Source organism: Salvelinus sp. IW2-2015, linkage group LG32, assembly GCF_002910315.2.
Source record: "Salvelinus sp. IW2-2015 linkage group LG32, ASM291031v2, whole genome shotgun sequence".
NCBI lineage: Eukaryota > Metazoa > Chordata > Actinopteri > Salmoniformes > Salmonidae > Salvelinus > Salvelinus sp. IW2-2015.
In genome coordinates this window covers 25,759,097-25,780,329 of record NC_036871.1, presented here as the reverse complement: position 1 = coordinate 25,780,329, position 21,233 = coordinate 25,759,097, and the positions used below count along the sequence as shown (strand labels likewise).

At 42.1% G+C, this 21,233-nt stretch overlaps 1 protein-coding gene across 1 annotated transcript in view; it reads right to left on the bottom strand.

Annotated features, from left to right (window-relative positions):
- LOC111957078 (desmoglein-2-like protein) overlaps nt 1-13,481 on the bottom strand; it is a 22,380-nt gene extending 8,899 nt beyond the window's left edge. Inside the window, exons 1-12 of the mRNA XM_023977803.2 lie at nt 13,204-13,481; nt 10,334-10,459; nt 9,359-9,514; nt 9,116-9,257; nt 8,382-8,545; nt 8,093-8,227; nt 7,626-7,811; nt 7,124-7,437; nt 6,842-6,984; nt 6,440-6,661; nt 5,967-6,200; nt 3,469-3,596 (exon numbers count right to left, since the gene is read on the bottom strand). Of these exons, the coding sequence (XP_023833571.1) occupies nt 3,469-3,596; nt 5,967-6,200; nt 6,440-6,661; nt 6,842-6,984; nt 7,124-7,437; nt 7,626-7,811; nt 8,093-8,227; nt 8,382-8,545; nt 9,116-9,257; nt 9,359-9,514; nt 10,334-10,459; nt 13,204-13,254 (2,001 nt within the window). The 5' untranslated portion in view covers nt 13,255-13,481. The remainder of the gene's footprint in view (nt 1-3,468; nt 3,597-5,966; nt 6,201-6,439; nt 6,662-6,841; nt 6,985-7,123; nt 7,438-7,625; nt 7,812-8,092; nt 8,228-8,381; nt 8,546-9,115; nt 9,258-9,358; nt 9,515-10,333; nt 10,460-13,203) is intronic.
- Between the last annotated feature and the right edge of the window lie 7,752 nt (nt 13,482-21,233).

The following is a 21,233-nucleotide window of genomic DNA, read 5'->3' as shown; positions in this document are numbered from 1 at the left end:
TATAGGAGTACGGTATATACATATGAGATGAGTACTGTAGGGTATGTAAACATAAAGTGGCATAGTTTAAAGTGGCTAGTGGTACATGTATTGCATAAAGATGGCAAGATGCAGTAGATGATATAGAGTACAGTATATACATATGAGATGGGTAATGTAGGGTATGTAAACATTGTATTAAGTGGCATTGCTTAAAGTGGCTAGTGGTACATTTTTACATAATTTCCACAATTCCCATTTTTAAAGTGGCTGGAGTTGAGTCAGTATGTTGGCAGCGGCCGCTAAATGTTAGTGGTGGCTGTTAAACAGTCTGATGGCCTTGAGATAGAAGCTGTTTTTCAGTCTCTCGGTCCCTGCTTTGATGCACCTGTACTGACCTCGCCTTCTGGATGATAGCGGGGTGAACAGGCAGTGGCTTGGGTGGTTGTTGTCCTTGATGATCTTTATGGCCTTCCTGTGACATCGGGTGGTGTAGGTGTCCTGGAGGGCAGGTAGTTTGCCCCTGGTGATGCGTTCTGCAGACCTCACTACCCTCTGGAGAGCCTTACGGTTGTGGGCGGAGCAGTTGCCGTACCAGGCGGTGATACAGCCCGACAGGATGCTCTCGATTGTGCATCTGTAGAAGTTTGTGAGTGCTTTTGGTGACAAGCCGAATTTCTTCAGCCTCCTGAGGTTGAAGAGGCGTGCTGCGCCTTCTTCACAACGCTGTCTGTGTGGGTGGACCAATTCAGTTTGTCCGTGATGTGTACACCGAGGAACTTAAAACTTTCCACCTTCTCCACTACTGACCCGTCGATGTGGATAGGGGGGTGCTCCCTCTGCTGTTTCTGAAGTCACAATCATCTCCTTTGTTTTGTTGACGTTGAGTATGAGGTTATTTTCCTGACACCACACTCCGAGGGCCCTCACCTCCTCCCTGTAGGCCGTCTCGTCGTTGTTGGTGATCAAGCCTACCACTGTAGTGTCATCCGCAAACTTGATGATCGAGTTGGAGGCGTGCATGGCCACGCAGTCGTGGTGAACAGGGAGTACAGGAGAGGGCTCAGAACGCACCCTTGAGGGGCCCCAGTGTTGAGGATCAGCGGGGTGGAGATGTTGTTACCTACCCTCACCACCTGGGGGCGGCCCGTCAGGAAGTCCAGGACCCAGTTGCACAGGGCGGGGTCGAGACCCAGGGTCTCGAGCTTGATGACGAGTTTGGAGGGTACTATGGTGTTAAATGCTGAGCTGTAATCGATGAACAGCATTCTCACATGGGTATTCCTCATAATTAGTGCTTGTAAAGTTACTGCCATCAGAGGTATTATGACGGTCAAAATTAGAGCTTTCAAAGGTCTGATATTTAGAGTTCAAGAAATAGGTTCTAGCAATATTTGTTTTATTCCCTTGTCTGTTTGCCTGTGAGCCAATACCAAAGATGTTAGAAATGAGACAAGATATTATGTGTGTAGTAAATCTGAGTAGGTTGATGTGTATATTGGATGTGATTTAGTGAGTGTGTACGATGTCTGTTTAAGAGTAAGACTATAATATGTGATGTCCAGATGAATAATAACTCTGCCAATTTGCATGGTTGAGTGTCTATGTGTGTATGGCTTCACTACAGTACAAATGTATTCCGTACAATATGTTATTATTCCCCAGTGCCCCTATTCTGATATCTTCCCCTTGCTTGTTGTAAACATATATAAACTTGTAGACAAATACATAAAAAAGATAGACAAACAATAAACATATTACATTTTAAAACAGTTCTCGACAATAAAGAGAAAAGAGAGAGAGATAGAGCGAGATCAGGTGTGTGTGTGTATGTATAAGTCTATATGTGTAAGCGAGCATGTAATTGAGTATGTGTGTGTTCAAATCCACTTCATATCCACTTCATTTTTACAGTTCCCATACTTTCTTTATTTCGTAACCTGAAGTCCCTGTAGAATTTAGTACAGCCATGTTGTTATGGCGCTGTCTCGGAACAGCTGTCCATCTACAAAGAAAAGGCACGCTTACCCGTCTCCCTTTGTTGCCTTTTTACCGGATACAGTCTCTTACGACGTTCGTTTATCTCCCTTGGTCACTGAGACAGAATTTGGTCCCTTTAAGCTCCCTTCCTCTGCTTTTGATAAGCTCCTTTTGTTGGCAGTGTTCAAATTTTGCGATGATCGGTCGGGGACCCTTGGTCTTGTCGCTCTGAGCTCCAAGTCTGTGTACTCGGTGGAAAGCCAACTTGTTTACAGTCTCTATACGAAGTTTCAAGGCGGATTTCATGAATTCTCTGATCGCGCCCTCTGGATTATTGGATGCGTCCTCAGGAATACCATTAAAAAAATGATTTTCACGCATGCTACGACTTTGTATGTCTAGTAGCGACTCCATCACCCTGTTTCCCCTGAGTAGACAATCCATGTTGGAATCGTGGATTTTTACCTTGGCTGTGAGTGCCTTGTTTTCTCCTTGGAACGTGAGAATTTCACTCTGGCTAAACTCCCCCTCAGCCCTGCTACCTCCTCACACAACTTTTCCAGTGTTGCATGGATTCCAGGCAGAGCACTTGCCTCTACTTCAATGGTAAGTAAATCGTCCGTGTCTGTAGATTAATCTGTTTTACTTTTTTTTGTCGGGTTAAAGTTATTTTGTGAGGTAGTCAGATCTTTCCATGATGGAGTATGTTGTTCCTCCATAGTGTAAAGCTTTTGGTACTCGTCGATTTCCCTCAGGATCTCCTTAGTATCCAGGTTGGCACTTTACTGAAACCAGTTGATTTACGAAAAGATAACAATGAGTCTTTCCCACGATGACGACAGGTGTCTGTAGTACAGCCAACTAGCACTCGCAGAATCAACGCAAAAAATGGAACATAAACTTGCAGTCCCAGCTGTAAAGGCTAACCGCGTCGTGGAATCCTTAGCAACAAAACTTTAGTTCTGATTAAAATGTATTTCATGAAAATGTTTTAATATAAACAACAAACCGAGTGTAGACAGTACAATGTTCTGTTGCGCTCTCTGATGACGTATCTGATGACGTATCTGTATACCAACCCAGCCAACTGATTGGCTGAAACGCATTAAGGAAAGAAATTTCACAAATTAGCTTTTGACAAGGCACACCTGTTAATTGAAATGCATTCCAGGTGATTACCTCATGAAGCTGGTTGAGAGAATGCCAGAGTGTGCAAAGCTGTCATCAAGGCAAAGGGTTGCTACTTTGAAGAATCTCAAATATAAAATATATTTTGATTTGTTTAACACTTTTTGGTTACTACATGATTCCATATGTGTTATTTAATAGTTGTGATGTCTTCACTATTATTCTACAATGTAGAAATTAGTAAAAAATAAGGAAAAACCCTTGAATGAGTAGGTGTGTCCAAACTTTTGACTGATACTCTATGTCCAAAGATCATTCTTATTTACAACCTCTAGAAAAGTTTGATGTCATCCATTGGCAGTGCCATCATGAATAAAATACCTTGTCTTCTCCTTGTCCCTCGGTGTGATATGGAATCAGGTGTTCTTTAGTGTCAAACGGCATGGCCTTAAAGTCACCTATGGATGCCACTCCTCCACACAGACAGAACAGCAGCAGGAGGGGCACCACTGTAAACACACATTCGAAATTTCAACTAATGTTCACAAAACACAAAGCCCAAGACATGCTGTTAGGTGAGAGGTCTGAATGCCTTGGGACAAAGGGTTGTAGACATAACCCATCAATAGCTATGTTTACATTACCTTGTCGAGTGATTTGTTGTCAACATTTCGAAAGTTTGAACAGAACATTGATGCGACAATTGCATGCTATTGTGTGTTTCCATTTAACTATCTTGAGTCAATAAAAACAGCTAAACGTAATGACGTCACACCTAAAAAATATATACTCTTAGAAAAAAAGGTGCTATCTAGAACCTCAAAGGGTTCTTCAGCTGTATTAGGATAACCCTTTGACGAACCCTTTTTGGTTCCAGGTAGAACACTTTGTTCCAGGTAGAACCCTTTTTGATTCCAGGTCAAACCGTTTTGAGTTCCATGTAGAACCCTTTACACAGAGGGTTCTACAAGGAACCCAAAAGAGTTCTACCTGGAACCAAAAAGGGTTATCGTATGGGGACAGCTGAAGAACCTCTTTTGAACCCTTTTTTGTAAGAGTGTAGTGTTGGAAAAAAAAGTGGTGTTTCCATTTTGGCAAATTGCACATTAGGACTAATAAATTGGTGACAGTAGCTTATGCCCTCTATCTGTTTCATGTCTCAGGTAGCCCGCGAAAGCCAAAATGAACAGAATGCAATCATTTACAAAAATTTGCTATATTCAAACAACTATCCTGTGCATGGTTCGGGGCCATGGTGAAACTTTCACTCCTGTAAATCTGAAATAATTGGATGGTGAAACTTTCTAGCCAATCATAAAAACAACGCGAAGCAATTCAGGCATTCTTGAAAGCCAGGACAATCCTTGTCATGCAAAGAAAACTTCATTTTCATAGTTGAAAAAAATTGATTAAGCAAGAAGTATGCTTTTAGAATGAAATGTGGAGTGGAGTTTTATAGAAGCGTGATGACATAACGTGCATCGCGTACCTTCAAAATGATTCAACAATCATAATTTACTCAAAAAACACTGTTTCCATCATCATTTGTCGCAATAAAGAACGTAGGACAAAATAAAAATCCACCCCTGTAGAACGGATAAAAATGTTGTCGATCTTTAGAAAATGTCTCCTACATGTATATCTGCCATTTCCATTACACATGTCAACATATATTTTTTGCGACATTGCTTTTGTCAAATAAACCTGGGTAACCTTTCTGGACTACCCATCCCGGATCCGGGATATTTGTCATCAGAAACACTGACTAGCATAGCGTAGCCTAGCGCGAACGATATATAATAAAATATAATTTCATGAAATCACAAGTGCAATATTGCAAAACACAGCTTAGCCTTTTGTTAATCCATCTGTCGTCTCAGATTTTGAAATTATGCTTTACAGCGCAAGCAATACTTGCATTTGTGTAAATTTATCGATCGCTCGACAAAACAATAAGAAGACTTAGCGTCAGGTAACTTGGTCACGAAAATCAGAAAAGCAATCAAATTAATCGTTTACCTTTGATGATCTTCGGATGGTTTCACTCACGAGACTCCCAGTTAGACAGCAAATGTTCCTTTTGTTCCATAAAGATATTTTTTATATCCAAATACCTCCGTTTGATTGCTGCGTTATGCCCAGGAATCCACCGGGAAAAGCGTTCGCGACAACGCCGGAAAAAATTCCAAATTATATCCATAATGTCCACAGAAACATGTCAAACGTTGTTTATGATCCAACTTCAGGGTGTTTTTCAAATATCTATTCGATAATATATCAACCGGGACAGTTGGCTTTTCACTAGGACCGAGAGAAACAATGGCTGCGTTTCACTTTTGCGCAAAAATCACTCGAAGAGCCCCCACCTATCCACTTACGCAATGTGCCCTTTCACGCTCATTCTTCAAGATAAAAGCCTGAAACTATGTCTAAAGGCTGTTGACACCTTAGGGAAGACATAGAAAAATAAGTCTTATTGATATCCCTTTATATGGGCAATAGGAATGCATGGGAACAGAGAGGTCTCAAAAACAGGGCCACTTCCTGGTTGGATTTTCCTCAGGTTTTCGCCTGCAATATCAGTTCTGTTTAACTCACAGACAAAACATTTACAGTTTTGGAAACTTCAGAGTGTTTTCTATCCTAATCTGACTATTATATGCATATTCTAGTTTCGGGGGCTGAGAAATAGGCAGTTTCAAATGGGTACGCCTTTTTAGCCAAAAGTGACTTGTCTTGCCCAACTTACTAATCACTCAAAACATGTTGAAATATGTTAGTCAGCAGCATTATGAAGCAGTCTCTCCTTCTTAGATCTTTATCAAGTAGGCAGTTTGAGGAAGCCAACAGAGTATGAAGTTAACAGAGGGCTTACTCACGCAACAACAGCAGGAGGCTCAGAAGGAGCAGCAGGATGGCAGATGCTCCTAATGTGACGTCCTTGCCAGTCTCCCGGGCGAAGCAGACCTTATTGACCTGATCACAGGTGCACACAACCACGTTCAGAATCTGGATGTCGGCACAGGCCTTCCCCTGCTGGTCACTGATCTCCACAACAACCTTGTAGTGACCTGGCCACATGTGGGCATGGTCTCGTAAAATGGCAGTGGTAGCTAAAATAAATATGAGAGAGACAAAACAAACATGAATAATACAAATCTAGAAATCAAATCTATCCACCAATTCCATTCAAACACACCACAATATGTAATTTAAGTTCAGTTTACGACTGCTCTTTCTAAAACACCTTCTATCAGGCTCAACAAAATAAAGCCAAAACAGCCCCTTGATGAAGCTTGCCATACTGTCTATCTGCTTCCTAAACCCCAAAGTCCCAGATTAGTTACGTTACCATTGAGGTGCTCCAGTGTCCACTTCTGTTTGCTGTCCCCCTGAATCACTCTGAACTTGAAGGGAGCTCCGTTGGGGAAGGTGTCCCCATCCACAGCCGTGACATACACAGCGGTGTCCCCCAGACACATGGTCGTAGCCGTAGCTGTCAGTATGGGACAGTGGTCGTTAAAGTCCTCCACCTGGATAGCTATTGTCCCTGTGGCCGTTTTGGATGGCAGATCTGGACACCAAAAGAAAATACAGAATTACATACAGACTTGACTTATTCTCTTTTAGCTCCAAGTGGAGCAAAGGTCCTAGAGTGCATCTTCAGTGACCAATGTTCTGGACAGATTTCTTGACTTCTTGATATCTTACAGAATGGCATGAGGACAAATTGATTTTTAGTATGGGTACTTGCCGGTTGTGATGGCTATTATCTTGGCGTAGTATGTTCCATTGACCAAGTATTTGGACTCCCGATCAGGGACTTTGTTCAGCTTGATCTCTGCTGTCTTTCCATCGATGATCAGCCAGTTGTCTACATCGGATTTTTTGGCATACCTGAGTAAATGATAATGACAAGAGCACACAATTAGGATCAACTAAATTATCCTTTAGTAAGATGGAGATTAACATAACATAAAATCACATCAATATTATTTACTCAGATAAAACTATATGAAAACATCTGGGACCTCACCTAACATTGGTAGCAGTCAGTAGTGTGTCACTGTCGACGGCTGCGTAGGTGGTGATGACCTTGTTAATGGTGACTGTGGTGGAGTCCTCAGAGATGGTCACCACTTTAACCATTGGCTGGAATTTGGGGCCCTCTTTCTGGTTGATCACGTTGATCTTGATGGGGTAGGTCTTACCACCGCCCGTCATACCCCCGCCTGCAACCCCTCCACCTCCTATCCCTCCACTCGTAGAGGAGGCGCCAAAGTTGTACACTGCTTTGTTGGAAACACTTATGGCAAGGTTGAGCACTTTCAGCTCCTCGTAGTCCAGTGCCTTTAGATTCAAACAGCAGGGATAAACAGTAGAATGAGTCAAGTGATACAAACAATGTTGGAATATTATGAGAATTGAGAAGACTAGTAGTTGCAAGACACTGAGGCTGGAATTACAATGAAAAGAAAATGTTCTATATGCTTTTGATTAAATTCAAGCCTGAGTCAATCTTCAATCAGAGCCCACACCTTGGTTATCATAATAATGCCTTCGTTGGTCATGGAGTCGGTAGTGATAGTGAAGTAGCCAGCTTCGTTGCCTGAGATGATGGTGAACACAGCCAGCCAGTTCTCAGTGTACATCAGGTCCAGATCAGTGGCTTTGATCCTCAGCACCTCCACATTGACCGTGTTCTCCAACACACTCCCCTCGTACTGCAAATACACATTCACACATCAAAAGTTCATACATCCCAGCAACATATTGCAGTGAATTTCGGGTGTCCAGCAACTGTCAAGCCAACACGTTAGCCATTGCGCCAAGAGATCTGAACTTCTCGACGAGGCTGCTAGGTGTTGGGTTATGGTTGCTACAATATTATAAATATAAAAACACTATTATACTGATTGGGTTATGTTCGCTACAAAATAATAAATATAAAAACACTATTATACTGAATAGAGAATAGAAAAGTAGTGAGATGTTGAGGTCTTACAGATTCTTTCTCCAGGGTGGGGATGTTGTCGTTGATGTCCAGGATTTTAATCACCACCTGTCCTGTTCCTGAGTTTCCACCCATTGCTCCGTTCATGTCTGAACCTTTTACAGTCAGGATGTAGGTGTCTTGGGTCTAGACAACCAAGAAATATAATAGAGCTTATAGTTAGTTACTTATTGTTGTAGATATCAACATTATTGGCTGTGAAAGTGTCAATGCATACAGTGCTGTGGTCACATAGATGCACAGTACACTGTATAATAGTATACCAAGGTATCTCTCTCACCTCTCTGTCCAGCGTAGTCTGGCGAACCATGATCTCCCCAGTCTGGTAGTTGATGGCGAACATGCTATCTGAAGAACTCTTCTGCACTATGCTATAGTAAATCTGAGAGTGTGGCGTGTTCACTTCATCCGCATCTGTGGCTAAAACTTTCATGACAACGGTTTCTGGAATTGACCAAGGGAAGAGTTACTTGTGCAGTACACCAGTACTACTACTGTACTATTACTATTACCACTACTAATATTACCACTACCACCACCACTACCACTACCACAGATGTAGGATCTTTATATGGGCCAGTTTGCTACAGCAGGAAAATAATCCTGCAGCAAAAGGAAATGTGAATTATTATGTGGATTATAATGAATGCACATTTTTGTAGGGGTTTATACATATTTTATTAGGTCATTAGGTCAAATAGAGTCTGACATTTTAAAGTGGAAATTACAAACTTTAGAAGCCTTTTTAAAACTCAAATACACTAAACATTTGAATTTGCTGCTGTGAAGGTAAAATTCTCAGCAACAAATGTGATCAAATTAAGATCGTACATCTGTACTACTATGACACCGATGACTACTACTACTATTACTGTATCACTACTGTGACTATTTCACTGATTACACTGGCAATAACACTACTAATACAACAGATACAGCTTGAACCATTACCACTACTCTGGCTGCTAATTCTCATCAATTTTGATAGAAACATTTAAAATAATTGGAACATGCCTGCAGCACTGGACTCATTAACGGATCCAGATTGGCCAAAAACGAACACTGGTTGGCAGTCATTCTGGTCCTCAACGGAAATACGCAGGTCAATGTCCTTCTCTGCTTTGCTTCCATTGTTGTATGTCGCTACTCCAAGTAACTAAAAGAGAGACCATGTTAGAACATCAGACATTCATTAATCTCTTACATGTTGAACACAAGCATTCCATTCCTTGGATTAGGTTTTACTGGGTAGCTTACGTGGTAGGAAGGTATCTTCTCTCTGTCCAGAATGCCATTGATTCTGACCAGGCCTGTATTTGGGTTGACAGCGAATAGGCTCCTGGGGTTTTGGTCTGCACCGATCCCAGTCAGTGAGTAGGTCACCTTTGAAGTGTACTGCTCATCAGAGCGAATCTGTCACAAACACACATACTAATCAGTCTTGATAGTAAAATACTATTATTATTGTAATAGTATTGATATGATAATAAGCATCGGTGAATAGCTAGGATAATACCACAAAAGCCTTTTTTCTTTTTACAGAACCTATTTTTGGAGTATAGCCTAAATGTCAAATGTACATCTGGAGATGTAGCTGAACACATGCTTTCATATCAAGGTATACTGTAGGTATGAAACTATTGATAGATGAATGGCATGTTTGAGTTGTAGAAAAGAGATACAGGCAGAATGTGTTGTTGAAAGACTTGTTATTTTACGCTGCTACTCTTGGTTTATTATCTATGAATAGTGATTTAATAATAATTTATTTCATTTTATTTTGATTTGTTTTGTTTTTAGACTAAACCGTTGCTCCGTGACTGTAGGTATGACCGCCCATTGGGCTGTATCTCTGAGCAGCTTGTTCCTAACACAGAAATCAAACATAACGATTACACAGGTATTCCTTCACTTTAGAGTACAACATCTGGCTGACACAGATATATTGTATGCAACCAACCTGATCAGTAGAAAGCAAGACAACATTCAGCACTTCTTTGGTTCAAAGTACGGACATGGACAAACTTTCAAAGTGCTAATTTTGACTAAACGCTAAAGCCCTGTATCTTCATGGATCTTATTATGCATGATTCATTCTAGACAGACAACTGACTTATCTGATGTGTAGCCTAAAGAGCTATGCCATGCTCAGACTTTTTCATGTCTCATAGTTGTCAGAAACATCTGAATCACTCCATGAGTTAGAGTAAGACGTATAGGATCAGATCATACCTTTGCGATGTACTCTTGGCTGGTGTAATCTACATTCTCCTTCAACCTCTTAGGAGGAATGATCCATTCTCTCTTCTGTCTTCTCAGCTTCAGCCCACCGCCTTCTGCTGCCACCACACATAAAAACTGCAGAAAATACAAAAGAAAAAACACAGCATTATAATATTGACTCACCACGAAGGCCTAGGGGTTTTATGCTAATGTGATAATAACACAGCATTGCTTCTAAATAACTCACAACTGCAGACTAAAAGTTGTACAATAGCTTATACATTGAGTGTACTAAACATTAGTAACATATTCTTAATATTGAGTTGCACCCCCCTTTCAGCCTTAATTCGTCACAGCATGGACTCTACAGGTTGTTGAAAGCATTCCACAAGGATGCTGGCCCATATTGACTCCAATGCTTCCGACAGACAGTTGTGTCAAGTTGTCCTTTGTGTGGTGGACCATTATTGATACACACGGGAAACTGTTGAGCGTGTAAAACTGCATTGCAGTTCTTGACACACTCAAACCAGAGTGCCTGGCACCTACTACCATACCCTGTTCAAAGGTACTTAAATATTTTGTCTTGCACATTCATCCTCTGAATGGCACACATACACAATCCATGTCTCAAAAAAACTTCTTTAACCTGTCTCCTCCCCTTCATCTACACTGATTGAAGTGCAGCTTTCAGCTGGATTCACCTGGTCAGTCTATGTCATGGAAAGAGCAGGTGTTCCTAATGTTTTGTGCACTCAGTGTAAGTTCTAGCACAATAGTTATAGCTATGTCTAAATATCATGTCATGATTGTTTCCTCAGTGTCTGTACCACTTTGTACAGATTAATGATTTAGTGCCTTCACACATTGTTATGGCAAGACAAAATAAATTCAGGAGTAAAAATAAGCTTAACAAGTCACATAATAAGTTGAATGGTTTCACTGATAGCAATGATAGTGTTTAACATGATTTTTTAATGACTAGCTCATCTCTGTACCCCACACATACAAGTATGTGTAAGGTCCCTCAATCGAGCAGTGAAATTCAAACACAGATTCAACCACAAAGACCAGGGAGGTTTTCCAATGCCTTGCAAAAAAGCAGACATTGAATATCCCTTTGAGTATGGTGAAGCAATGAATTAACCTTTGGATGGTGTATCAATACACCCAGTCACTACAAAGATACAGGCATCCTTTCTAACTCAGTTGCCAGCCAGGAAGGAAACCACTCAGGGATTTCAATGAGTCCAATGGTGACTTTAAAACATTTTGAGTTTAACAGCTTTGATAGGAGAAAACTGAGGATGGATCAACAACACTGTAGTTACTCCAAAATACTATCCCAATGACAGAATGAAAAAAAGGAAGCCTGTACAGAAAAAAATATTCCAAAACATTCATCCTGTTTGCAATGAGGCACTAAGGTAAAACAACAACAAAAAAATGGTAAAACAATTAACTTTATGTCCTGAATACAAAGCGTTATGTTTGGGGCTAATCCAACACATCACTTAGTACCACTCTTCATATTTTCAAGCATGCTGGTGGCTGCATCATGTTATGGGTATGCTTGCCATCAGCAAGGACTAGGGAGCTTTTTTAGGATTAAAATAAATGGAATAGAGCTAAGCACAGGCAAAGTCCTACAGGAAAACCAAGTTCAGTCTGCTTTCCAACAGACACTGGGAGACAAATTCACCTTTCAGCAGGACAATAACCAAAAACACAAGGCCAAATATACACTAGAGTTGCTTACGAAGACGATATTGAATGTTCCTGAGTGGCCTAGTTACAGTTTTGACTTAAAACAGCTTGAAAATATATGGCAAGACTTGAAAATGGCTGTCTAGCAATGATCAACAAACAACTTGACAGAGCTTGAAGAATTTTATAAAGAATAATGTGCAAATATTGTACAATATTACCCAGAAAGACTCACAGCTGTAATCACAGCCAAAAGTGATTTTAACATGTATTGACTCAGGGTGTAAATACTTGTGTAAATGACATTTCAATAAAATTGCAAAAATGTCTAAAAACATGTTTTCACTTTATTATCATGCGTTATTATGTGTTGATGCGTGAGATTTAATAAATTGATTTGATCCATGTTGAATTCAGGCTGTAACACAACAACATGTGGAATAAGTATGAAGACTTTCTGAAGGCCTAACGTGTAGTTTCTTGCCAAGGCAAACTATAATTGCATGTTTATGCCAATTCATAATCAAAGACATATGACAGGCATACTTAGAACTGAAAAGTATATAGCTTTAAGCTATTAATAGTTTTCGTTCACTGTCACAACGACAGGAAGCTGTATGTATTCAATTTATGATAAATTCGTTATCTTCTGTATGCAGAAGACCCAATGAAAATGTTGAACAAATCATTTTCACAACATTTAAACTAGGAGAAAGTTGTGATAGTGACATCAGTGTCGATTGTTGCTGTTGATAGATATCATATTCAGTGACATTCTCTAAAATCGGAGCTAAGTTTTTTACCAGCTGTTCTTTCCCTGACATTGACCAGATGTGTCCAGACTTTCTCTAGGCAAATGACCACTGGGCACCATTACGCAGCTAAACTGTTTTTGTTCTCAATCTCATGTTGTCCGTAGTCGGTGTTGCACGCGAAATATGAACGGGCGAGTAATAAAATAGCGACATATGAAATAAATGTTCTCTTCAGATAAGTGAAGGTTACAATCCTAAAAAGAAAACTGTTTTTTCGACATTGTCATTGAGATGCTCACATCTAGGCTGGCTGAGAAGTGTCGCACCTAAAAAAAAAACAGAGCCGTTATTGCTCGTGTAGCCTATACCTAATTACCAGCACATGCTACAATATGAAAAATAAGATGTTTTACTTACCGTTAGTATGAACGGCAATAATAAAACAGTGGCTGTGGCTACACGGGCCATTGGAATGATTGTTGACTTAGGTAAAATGTTCCCCTCTTGAAGTGTAGCCTAATCCTTTAAATCTGCTGCTCGGTATTTTCTGTTGTAGCCTACATAAACTTCGGCCTATTTGAAATTGTAAACTCTTTATTCTTTTATTATACAGACTGCAACAGGCGCCGTCTCTCAACTAGTTTCACCACAGCACCGCTCATAGGCTGATTACAGAAAGGGCGAGGCAAAAGATGAAGCTTGGTTCATCGCACATAGATGGAATATTTGTGCACAGCTCACATACAGTAGATGGAGTATTTGTGCACAGCTCACATACAGTAGATGGAGTATTTGTGCACAGCTCACATACAGTAGATGGAGTATTTGTGCACAGCTCACATACAGTAGATGGAGTATTTGTGCACAGCTCACATACAGTAGATGGAGTATTTGTGCACAGCTCTGACCGGGAAATATATTATTATTGTGTGACAATATAGAATGGATATCACCTATGAAAACAAATTGGTTTATTTATCACAATTGGTCACCAATATATTTTGCCTTCCAAAATGGTCCAACAAGTGAAAGTATTGCATTTAATCATTCAAAATCTCTAAAATATTTGGACTTGATCTTGAATCCAGTGCTCTCTCACTCGTGTGTCAAACTTCACCTCAGGACTGTCACATTCCCAAACTGCTTTCAGCTGGGAAGGACAAGGACAACACTCAAAGAATAAGGAAAGTGTGTTGGGTCATTGTCCTGTTGAAAAACAAATGATAGTCCCACTAAGCGCAAACCAGATGGGATGGCAAATCAATGCAGAATGCTGTGGTAGCCATGCTGTTTAAGTGTGCCTTCAATTCTAAATAAATAACCAACAGTGTCACCAGCAAAGCACCCCCACTCCATCACACCTCCTCCTCAATGCTTCATGTTGGGAACCACACATGCAGAGATCATACGCTCAACTACTCTGCGTCTTACAAAGACATGGAGGTTGGAACCAAAAATCTCACATTTGGACTCATCAGACCAAAGGACAGATTTCCACTGGTTTAAATTCCATTTCTCGTGTTTCTTGGCCCAAACATGTCTCTTCTTATTATTGGTGTCCTTTAGTAGTGGTTTCTTTGCAACAATTCGACCATGAAGGCCTGATTCATGAAGTCTCCTCTGAACAGAGATGTGTCTGTTACTTGAACTCTGTGAAGCATTTTTTGGGCTGCAATCTGAGGTGCAGTTAACTCTAATGAACTTATCCTCTACAGCAGAGGTAACTCTGGGTCTTCCTTTCCTGTGGTGGTCCTCATGAGAGCCAGTTTCATCACAGCGCTTGATGGTTTTTGTGACTGCACTTGAAGAAACTTTAAAAGTTCTTTACATTTTCTGCATTGACTGACCTTCATGTCCTAAAGTAATTATAGACTGTCGTTTCTCTCTTTTTTTCTTCTAAGGGGGTGGATCAGCTTTAATACTGCGGATAGATTGTTGCTTCCATCAATGTAATTGTCTGCATCATTTCCATTCCCCCATAGATTTTTTGGTAAATATATATACATGTACAGTTGAAGTGGGACGTTTACATACACTTAGGTTGGAGTCATTAAAACTCGTTTTTCAACCACTCCACAAATTTCTTGTTAACAAACTATAGTTTTGGCAAGTCAGTTATGACATCTACTTTGTGCATGACACAAGTAATTTTTCCAACAATTATTTACAGACAGATTATTTCACTTATAATTCACTGTATCACAATTCCAGTAGGTCAGAAGTTGACATACACTAAGTTGACTGTGCCTTTAAGCAGCTTGGAAAATTCCAGAATATGATGTCATGGCTTTAGAAGCTTCTGATAKACTAATTGACATCATTTAAGTCAATTGGAGGAGTACCTGTAGATGTATTTTAAGGCCTACCTTCAAAGTCAGTGCCTCTTTGCTTGACTTAATGGGAAAATCAAAAGAAATCAGCCAAGACCCCAGAAAAAAAACTGGAGACATCCACAAGTCTGGTTCATCCTTGGGAGCAATTTCCAAGCGCCTGAAGGAAGAAGCCACTGCTCCAAAACCGCCATAAAAAAGACAGACTACGGTTTGCAACTGCACAAGAGGACAAAGATCGTACTTTTTGGAGAAATATTCTCTGGTCTGATGAAACAAAAATAGAACTGTTTGGCCATAATGACCATCGTTATGTTTGGAGGAAAAAGGGAGGCTTGCAAGCCAAAGAATACCATCTCAACCGTGAAGCACGGGGTGGCAGCAACATGTTGTGGGGGTGCTTTGCTGCAGGAGGGCCTGGTGCACTTCACAAAATAGATGGAATCATGAGGCAGAAAAATGATGTGGATATATGGAAGCAACATCTCAAGACATCAGTCAAGAAGTTAAAACTTGGTCACAAATGAGTCTTCCAAATGGAGAATGACCCCAAGCATACTTCCAAAGTTGTGGCAAAATGGCTTAAGGACAACAAAGTCAAGGTATTGGAGTACCCATCAGAAAGCCCTGACCTCAATCCTATAGAACATTTGTGGGCAGAACTGAAAAAGCTTGTGCGAGCAAGGAGACCTACAAACCTGACTCAGTTACACCAGCTCTGTCAGGAGGAATGGGCCAAAATTCACTCAATTTATTGTGGGAAGCTTGTGGAAGTCTACCCGAAACATTTGACCCAAGTTAAACAATTTAAAGGCAATGCTACCAAATACTAATTGAGTGTATGTAAACATCTGACCAAATGGGAATGTGATGAAAGAAATAAAAGCTGAAATAAATCATTCTCTCCACTATTATTCTGAGATTTAACATTCTTAAAATAAAGTGGTGATCCTAACTGACCTAACACAGGGAATTTTTACTAGGATTAAATGTCAGGGATTGTGAAAAACTGAGTTTAAATGTATTTGGCTAAGGTGTAGGTAAACTTCCGACTTCAACTGTACATACATACATACATACATAACCCCCCCCCCCCACACACACATATATATATATATATAAACATTCATACATACGTGTAACGGGTTTCGCCCTCGTCTGAAGAGGAGTATGAAATTTCAGACCAATGTGCAGCGTGGTAAGTGTCCATTTGAATTATTATAGAACTGAACACTAAACAATACAAAATAACAAAGTGCAAAATACAGAAAAAACCCGAAACAGCCCCGTATGGTGAAAACACTAACACAGGAAACAACCACCCACAAAACAAAAAAGTAAAACAGGCTACCTTAATTAATATGGCTCCCAATCAGAGACAACGACTGACACCTGCCTCTGATTGAGAGCCATACTAGGCCAAACACATAGAAACAGACAACCTAGACATACAACATAGAATGCCCACCCACATCACACCCTGACCAAACAAAACATAGAAACATACAAAACAATCTATGGTCAGGGCGTGACATACTGTATATACACATACACTAGTGTAGTGTAGTGATTAGTGTAGTGTTAGCTAGCTACATAGTTGTCTTTGCTGTCTTTGTATCTAAGATAACTGTGGAGTCTAGAGTAATTTCGGTTAGCTAGCCAGCTATTTTCGTCCGCCGCGCTGCCGTTCTCCTACCTAGTCAACACTGCTAGTCAACACTGCTAACACTGCTAGCTAGCCAACTTCTACCGAATAGCAGCACTGTAGAAACTATTACATTACAACGGAACGATTTGATTAGTGTAGTGTTAGCTAGCTACATAGTTGTCTTTGCTGTCCTTGTTCTAAGACAATTGTGTAGTTTAGACTAATTATCTAGCCAGTTACCTGGCCAGCTACACTTTCAAACAAAGTCAACAACGCAGCCACTGCTAGTTAGCCTACTTCAGCAGTACTGTATCATTTTAATCATTTTAGTCAATAAGATTTTTGCAACATAAGCTTAACTTTCCGAACATTCGAGACGTGTAGTCCACTTGTCATTCCAATCTCCTTTGCATTAGCGAAGGACTCTTCTGTAGTCTGTCAACTATTTGTCTGTCTATCCCTGTTCTCTCCTCTCTGCACAGACCATACAAACGCTTCACACCGCGTGGCCGCGGCCACCCTAACCTGGTGGTCCCAGCGCGCACGACCCACGTGGAGTTCCAGGTCTCCGGTAGCCTCTGGAACTGCCGATCTGCGGCCAACAAGGCAGAGTTCATCTCAGCCTATGCTTCCCTCCAGTCCCTCGACTTCTTGGCACTGACGGAAACATGGATCACCACAGATAACACTGCTACTCCTACTGCTCTCTCTTCGTCCACCCACGTGTTCTCGCACACCCCGAGAGCTTCTGGTCAGCGGGGTGGTGGCACCGGGATCCTCATCTCTCCCAAGTGGTCATTCTCTCTTTCTCCCCTTACCCATCTGTCTATCGCCTCCTTTGAATTCCATGCTGTCACAGTTACCAGCCCTTTCAAGCTTAACATCCTTATCATTTATCGCCCTCCAGGTTCCCTYGGAGAGTTCATCAATGAGCTTGATGCCTTGATAAGCTCCTTTCCTGAGGACGGCTCACCTCTCACAGTTCTGGGCGACTTTAACCTCCCCACTTCTACCTTTGACTCATTCCTCTCTGCCTCCTTCTTTCCACTCCTCTCCTCTTTTGACCTCACCCTCTAACCTTCCCCCCCTACTCACAAGGCAGGCAATACGCTTGACCTCATCTTTACTAGATGCTGTTCTTCCACTAACCTCATTGCAACTCCCCTCCAAGTCTCCGACCACTACCTTGTATCCTTTTCCCTCTCGCTCTCATCCAACACTTCCCACCTGCCCTACTCGGATGGTATCGCGCCGTCCCAACCTTCGCTCTCTCTCCCCCGCTACTCTCTCCTCTTCCATCCTATCATCTCTTCCCTCTGCTCAAACCTTCTCCAACCTATCTCCTGATTCTGCCTCCTCAACCCTCCTCTCCTCCCTTTCTGCATCCTTTGACTCTCTATGTCCCCTATCCTCCAGGCCGGCTCGGTCCTCCCCTCCGCTCCGTGGCTCGACGACTCATTGCGAGCTCACAAAACAGGGCTCCGGGCAGCCGAGCGGAAATGGAGGAAAACTCGCCTCCCTGCGGACCTGGCATCCTTCACTCCCTCCTCTCTACATTTTCCTCTTCTGTCTCTGCTGCTAAAGCCACTTTCTACCACTCTAAATTCCAAGCATCTGCCTCTAACCCTAGGAAGCTCTTTGCCACCTTCTCCTCCCTCCTGAATCCTCCTCCCCCCCCCCCTCCTCCCTCTCTGCAGATGACTTCGTCAACCATTTTGAAAAGAGGTCGACGACATCCGATCCTCGTTTGCTAAGTCAAACGACACCGCTGGTTCTGCTCACACTGCCCTACCCTGTGCTCTGACCTCTTTCTTTCCAGATGAAACTCGCGTCTTGTGACGGCCGGCCGCCCAACAACCTGCCCGCTTGACCCTATCCCCTCCTCTCTTCTCCAGACCATTTCCGGAGACCTTCTCCCTTACCTCACCTCGCTCATCAACTCATCCCTGACCGCTGGCTACGTCCCTTCCGTCTTCAAGAGAGCGAGAGTTGCACCCCTTCTGAAAAAACTACACTCGATCCTCCGATGTCAACAACTACAGACCAGTATCCCTTTTCTTTTCTCTCCAAAACTCTTGAACGTGCCGTCCTTGGCCAGCTCTCCTGCTATCTCTCTCAGAATGACCTTCTTGATCCAAATCAGTCAGGTTTCAAGACTAGTCATTCAACTGAGACTGCTCTTCTCTGTATCACGGAGGCGCTCCGCACTGCTAAAGCAACTCTCTCTCCTCTGCTCTCATCCTTCTAGACCTATCGGCTGCCTTCGATACTGTGAACCATCAGATCCTCCTCTCCACCCTCTCCGAGTTGGCATCTCCGGCGCGGCCCACGCTTGGATTGCGTCCTACCTGACAGTCGCTCCTACCAGGTGGCGTGGCGAGAATCTGTCTCCTCACCACGTGCTCTCACCACTGGTTCCCCAGGGCTCTGTTCTAGGCCCTCTCCTATTCTCGCTATACACCAAGTCACTTGGCTCTGTCATAACCTCACATGGTCTCTCCTATCATTGCTAGCAGACGACACACAAATTAATCTTCTCCTTTCCCCCTTCTGATGACCAGGTGGCGAATCGCATCTCTGCATGTCTGGCAGACATATCAGTGTGGATGACGGATCACCACCTCAAGCTGAACCTCGGCAAGACGGAGCTGCTCTTCCTCCCGGGAAGGACTGCCCGTTCCATGATCTCGCCATCACGGTTGACAACTCCATTGTGTCCTCCTCCCAGAGGCTAAGAACCTGGCGTGATCCTGGACAACACCCTGTCGTTCTCAACTAACATCAAGGCGGTGGCCCGTTCCTGTAGGTTCATGCTCTACAACATCCGCAGAGTACGACCCTGCCTCACACAGGAAGCGGCGCAGGCCTAATCCAGGCACTTGTCATCTCCCGTCTGGATTACTGCAACTCGCTGTTGGCTGGGCTCCCTGCCTGTGCATTAACCCCTACAACTCATCCAGAACGCCGCAGCCCGTCTGGTGTTCAACCTTCCCAAGTTCTCTCACGTCACCCGCTCCTCCGCTCTCTCCACTGGCTTCCAGTTGAAGCTCGCATCCGCTACAAAGCCATGGTGCTTGCCTACGGAGCTGTGAGGGAACGGCACCTCAGTACCTTCAGGCTCTGATCAGGCCCTACACCCAAACAAGGGCACTGCGTTCATCCACCTCTGGCCTGCTCGCCTCCCTACCHCTGAGGAAGTACAGTTCCCGCTCAGCCTAGTCAAAACTGTTCGCTGCTCTGGCCCCCCAATGGTGGAACAAACTCCCTCACGACGCCAGGWCAGCGGAGTCAATCACCACCTTCCGGAGACACCCCCCCCCCTTAAAAGATTTAGATGCACTATTGTAAAGTGGCTGTTCCACTGGATGTCATAAGGTGAATGCACCAATTTGTAAGTCGCTCTGGATAAGAGCGTCTGCTAAATGACTTAAATGTAAATGTAAATGTACACACTTTTTTTAGAATATACCTTCCTTTATTATTCCCCGCAGACCCTATCACCCCTCCCCCAATTGGAGTAAACGAATAAACAGTAACACTTAGGCTTCTACTTCCAGTTTATACATAGTATACACATTTTACAAACACAATCTATTTAACAATAGTTATATATTTTTTGTTTTTAGTACTGGCCTTCCTCTATTTCTGATGTCCATCCAGTTTGCAACAGTGCTGTTTCACAAAGGTTCGGAACCTATATATATTTTACAGACCCTGTATGTTTTACATTTGTTATCTTGTTGTTATTAGTCCTACCCTTCAGCTCCATTCAACCCCTCCCATCTATCTCTTAAAACACCATCCATTTTCAATTTTTATTTGCCATATATTTTTCATCTGTGCTGTGATGCTTCACAAAAGTACTGAACCTTTCTATTCTCAGAGTTTCTACTGATTGTAAATTAAATATAAAAAAATGTTGGTAAAAAAATTATTATATTATTGATAGATTGGCTATGACAGCACCAAAATAAATGATCTGATGACTCTGTCTTGAGTGTGACCTGGAAGAGGGGATGCATCTGGTTTTGCACTAGGGGAGGTGAATGTAAAGGGTATGAGAGGGACTGTTGAAGTAACAGAAATACTAGAAGTTTGAACAGTCAGGATAAATAAAAAATATATGAACATTATATGAACATTATAGTCCATCTACGTAACATTGCAAAAATCAGAAACTTTCTGTCCAAAAATTATGCAGAAAAATTTATCCATGCTTTTGTTACTTCTACGTTAGACTACTGCAATGCTCTACTTTCCGGCTACCCGGATAAAGCACTAAAAAAACTTCATTTAGTGTAAAGTACGGCTGCTAGAATCCTGACTAGAACCAAAAAATGTGATCATATTACTACTCCAGTGCTAGCCTCCCTACACTGGCTTCCTGTTAAGGCAAGGGCTGATTTCAAGGTTTTACTGCTAACCTACAAAGCACTACATGGGCTTGCTCCTACCTATCTTTCCGATTT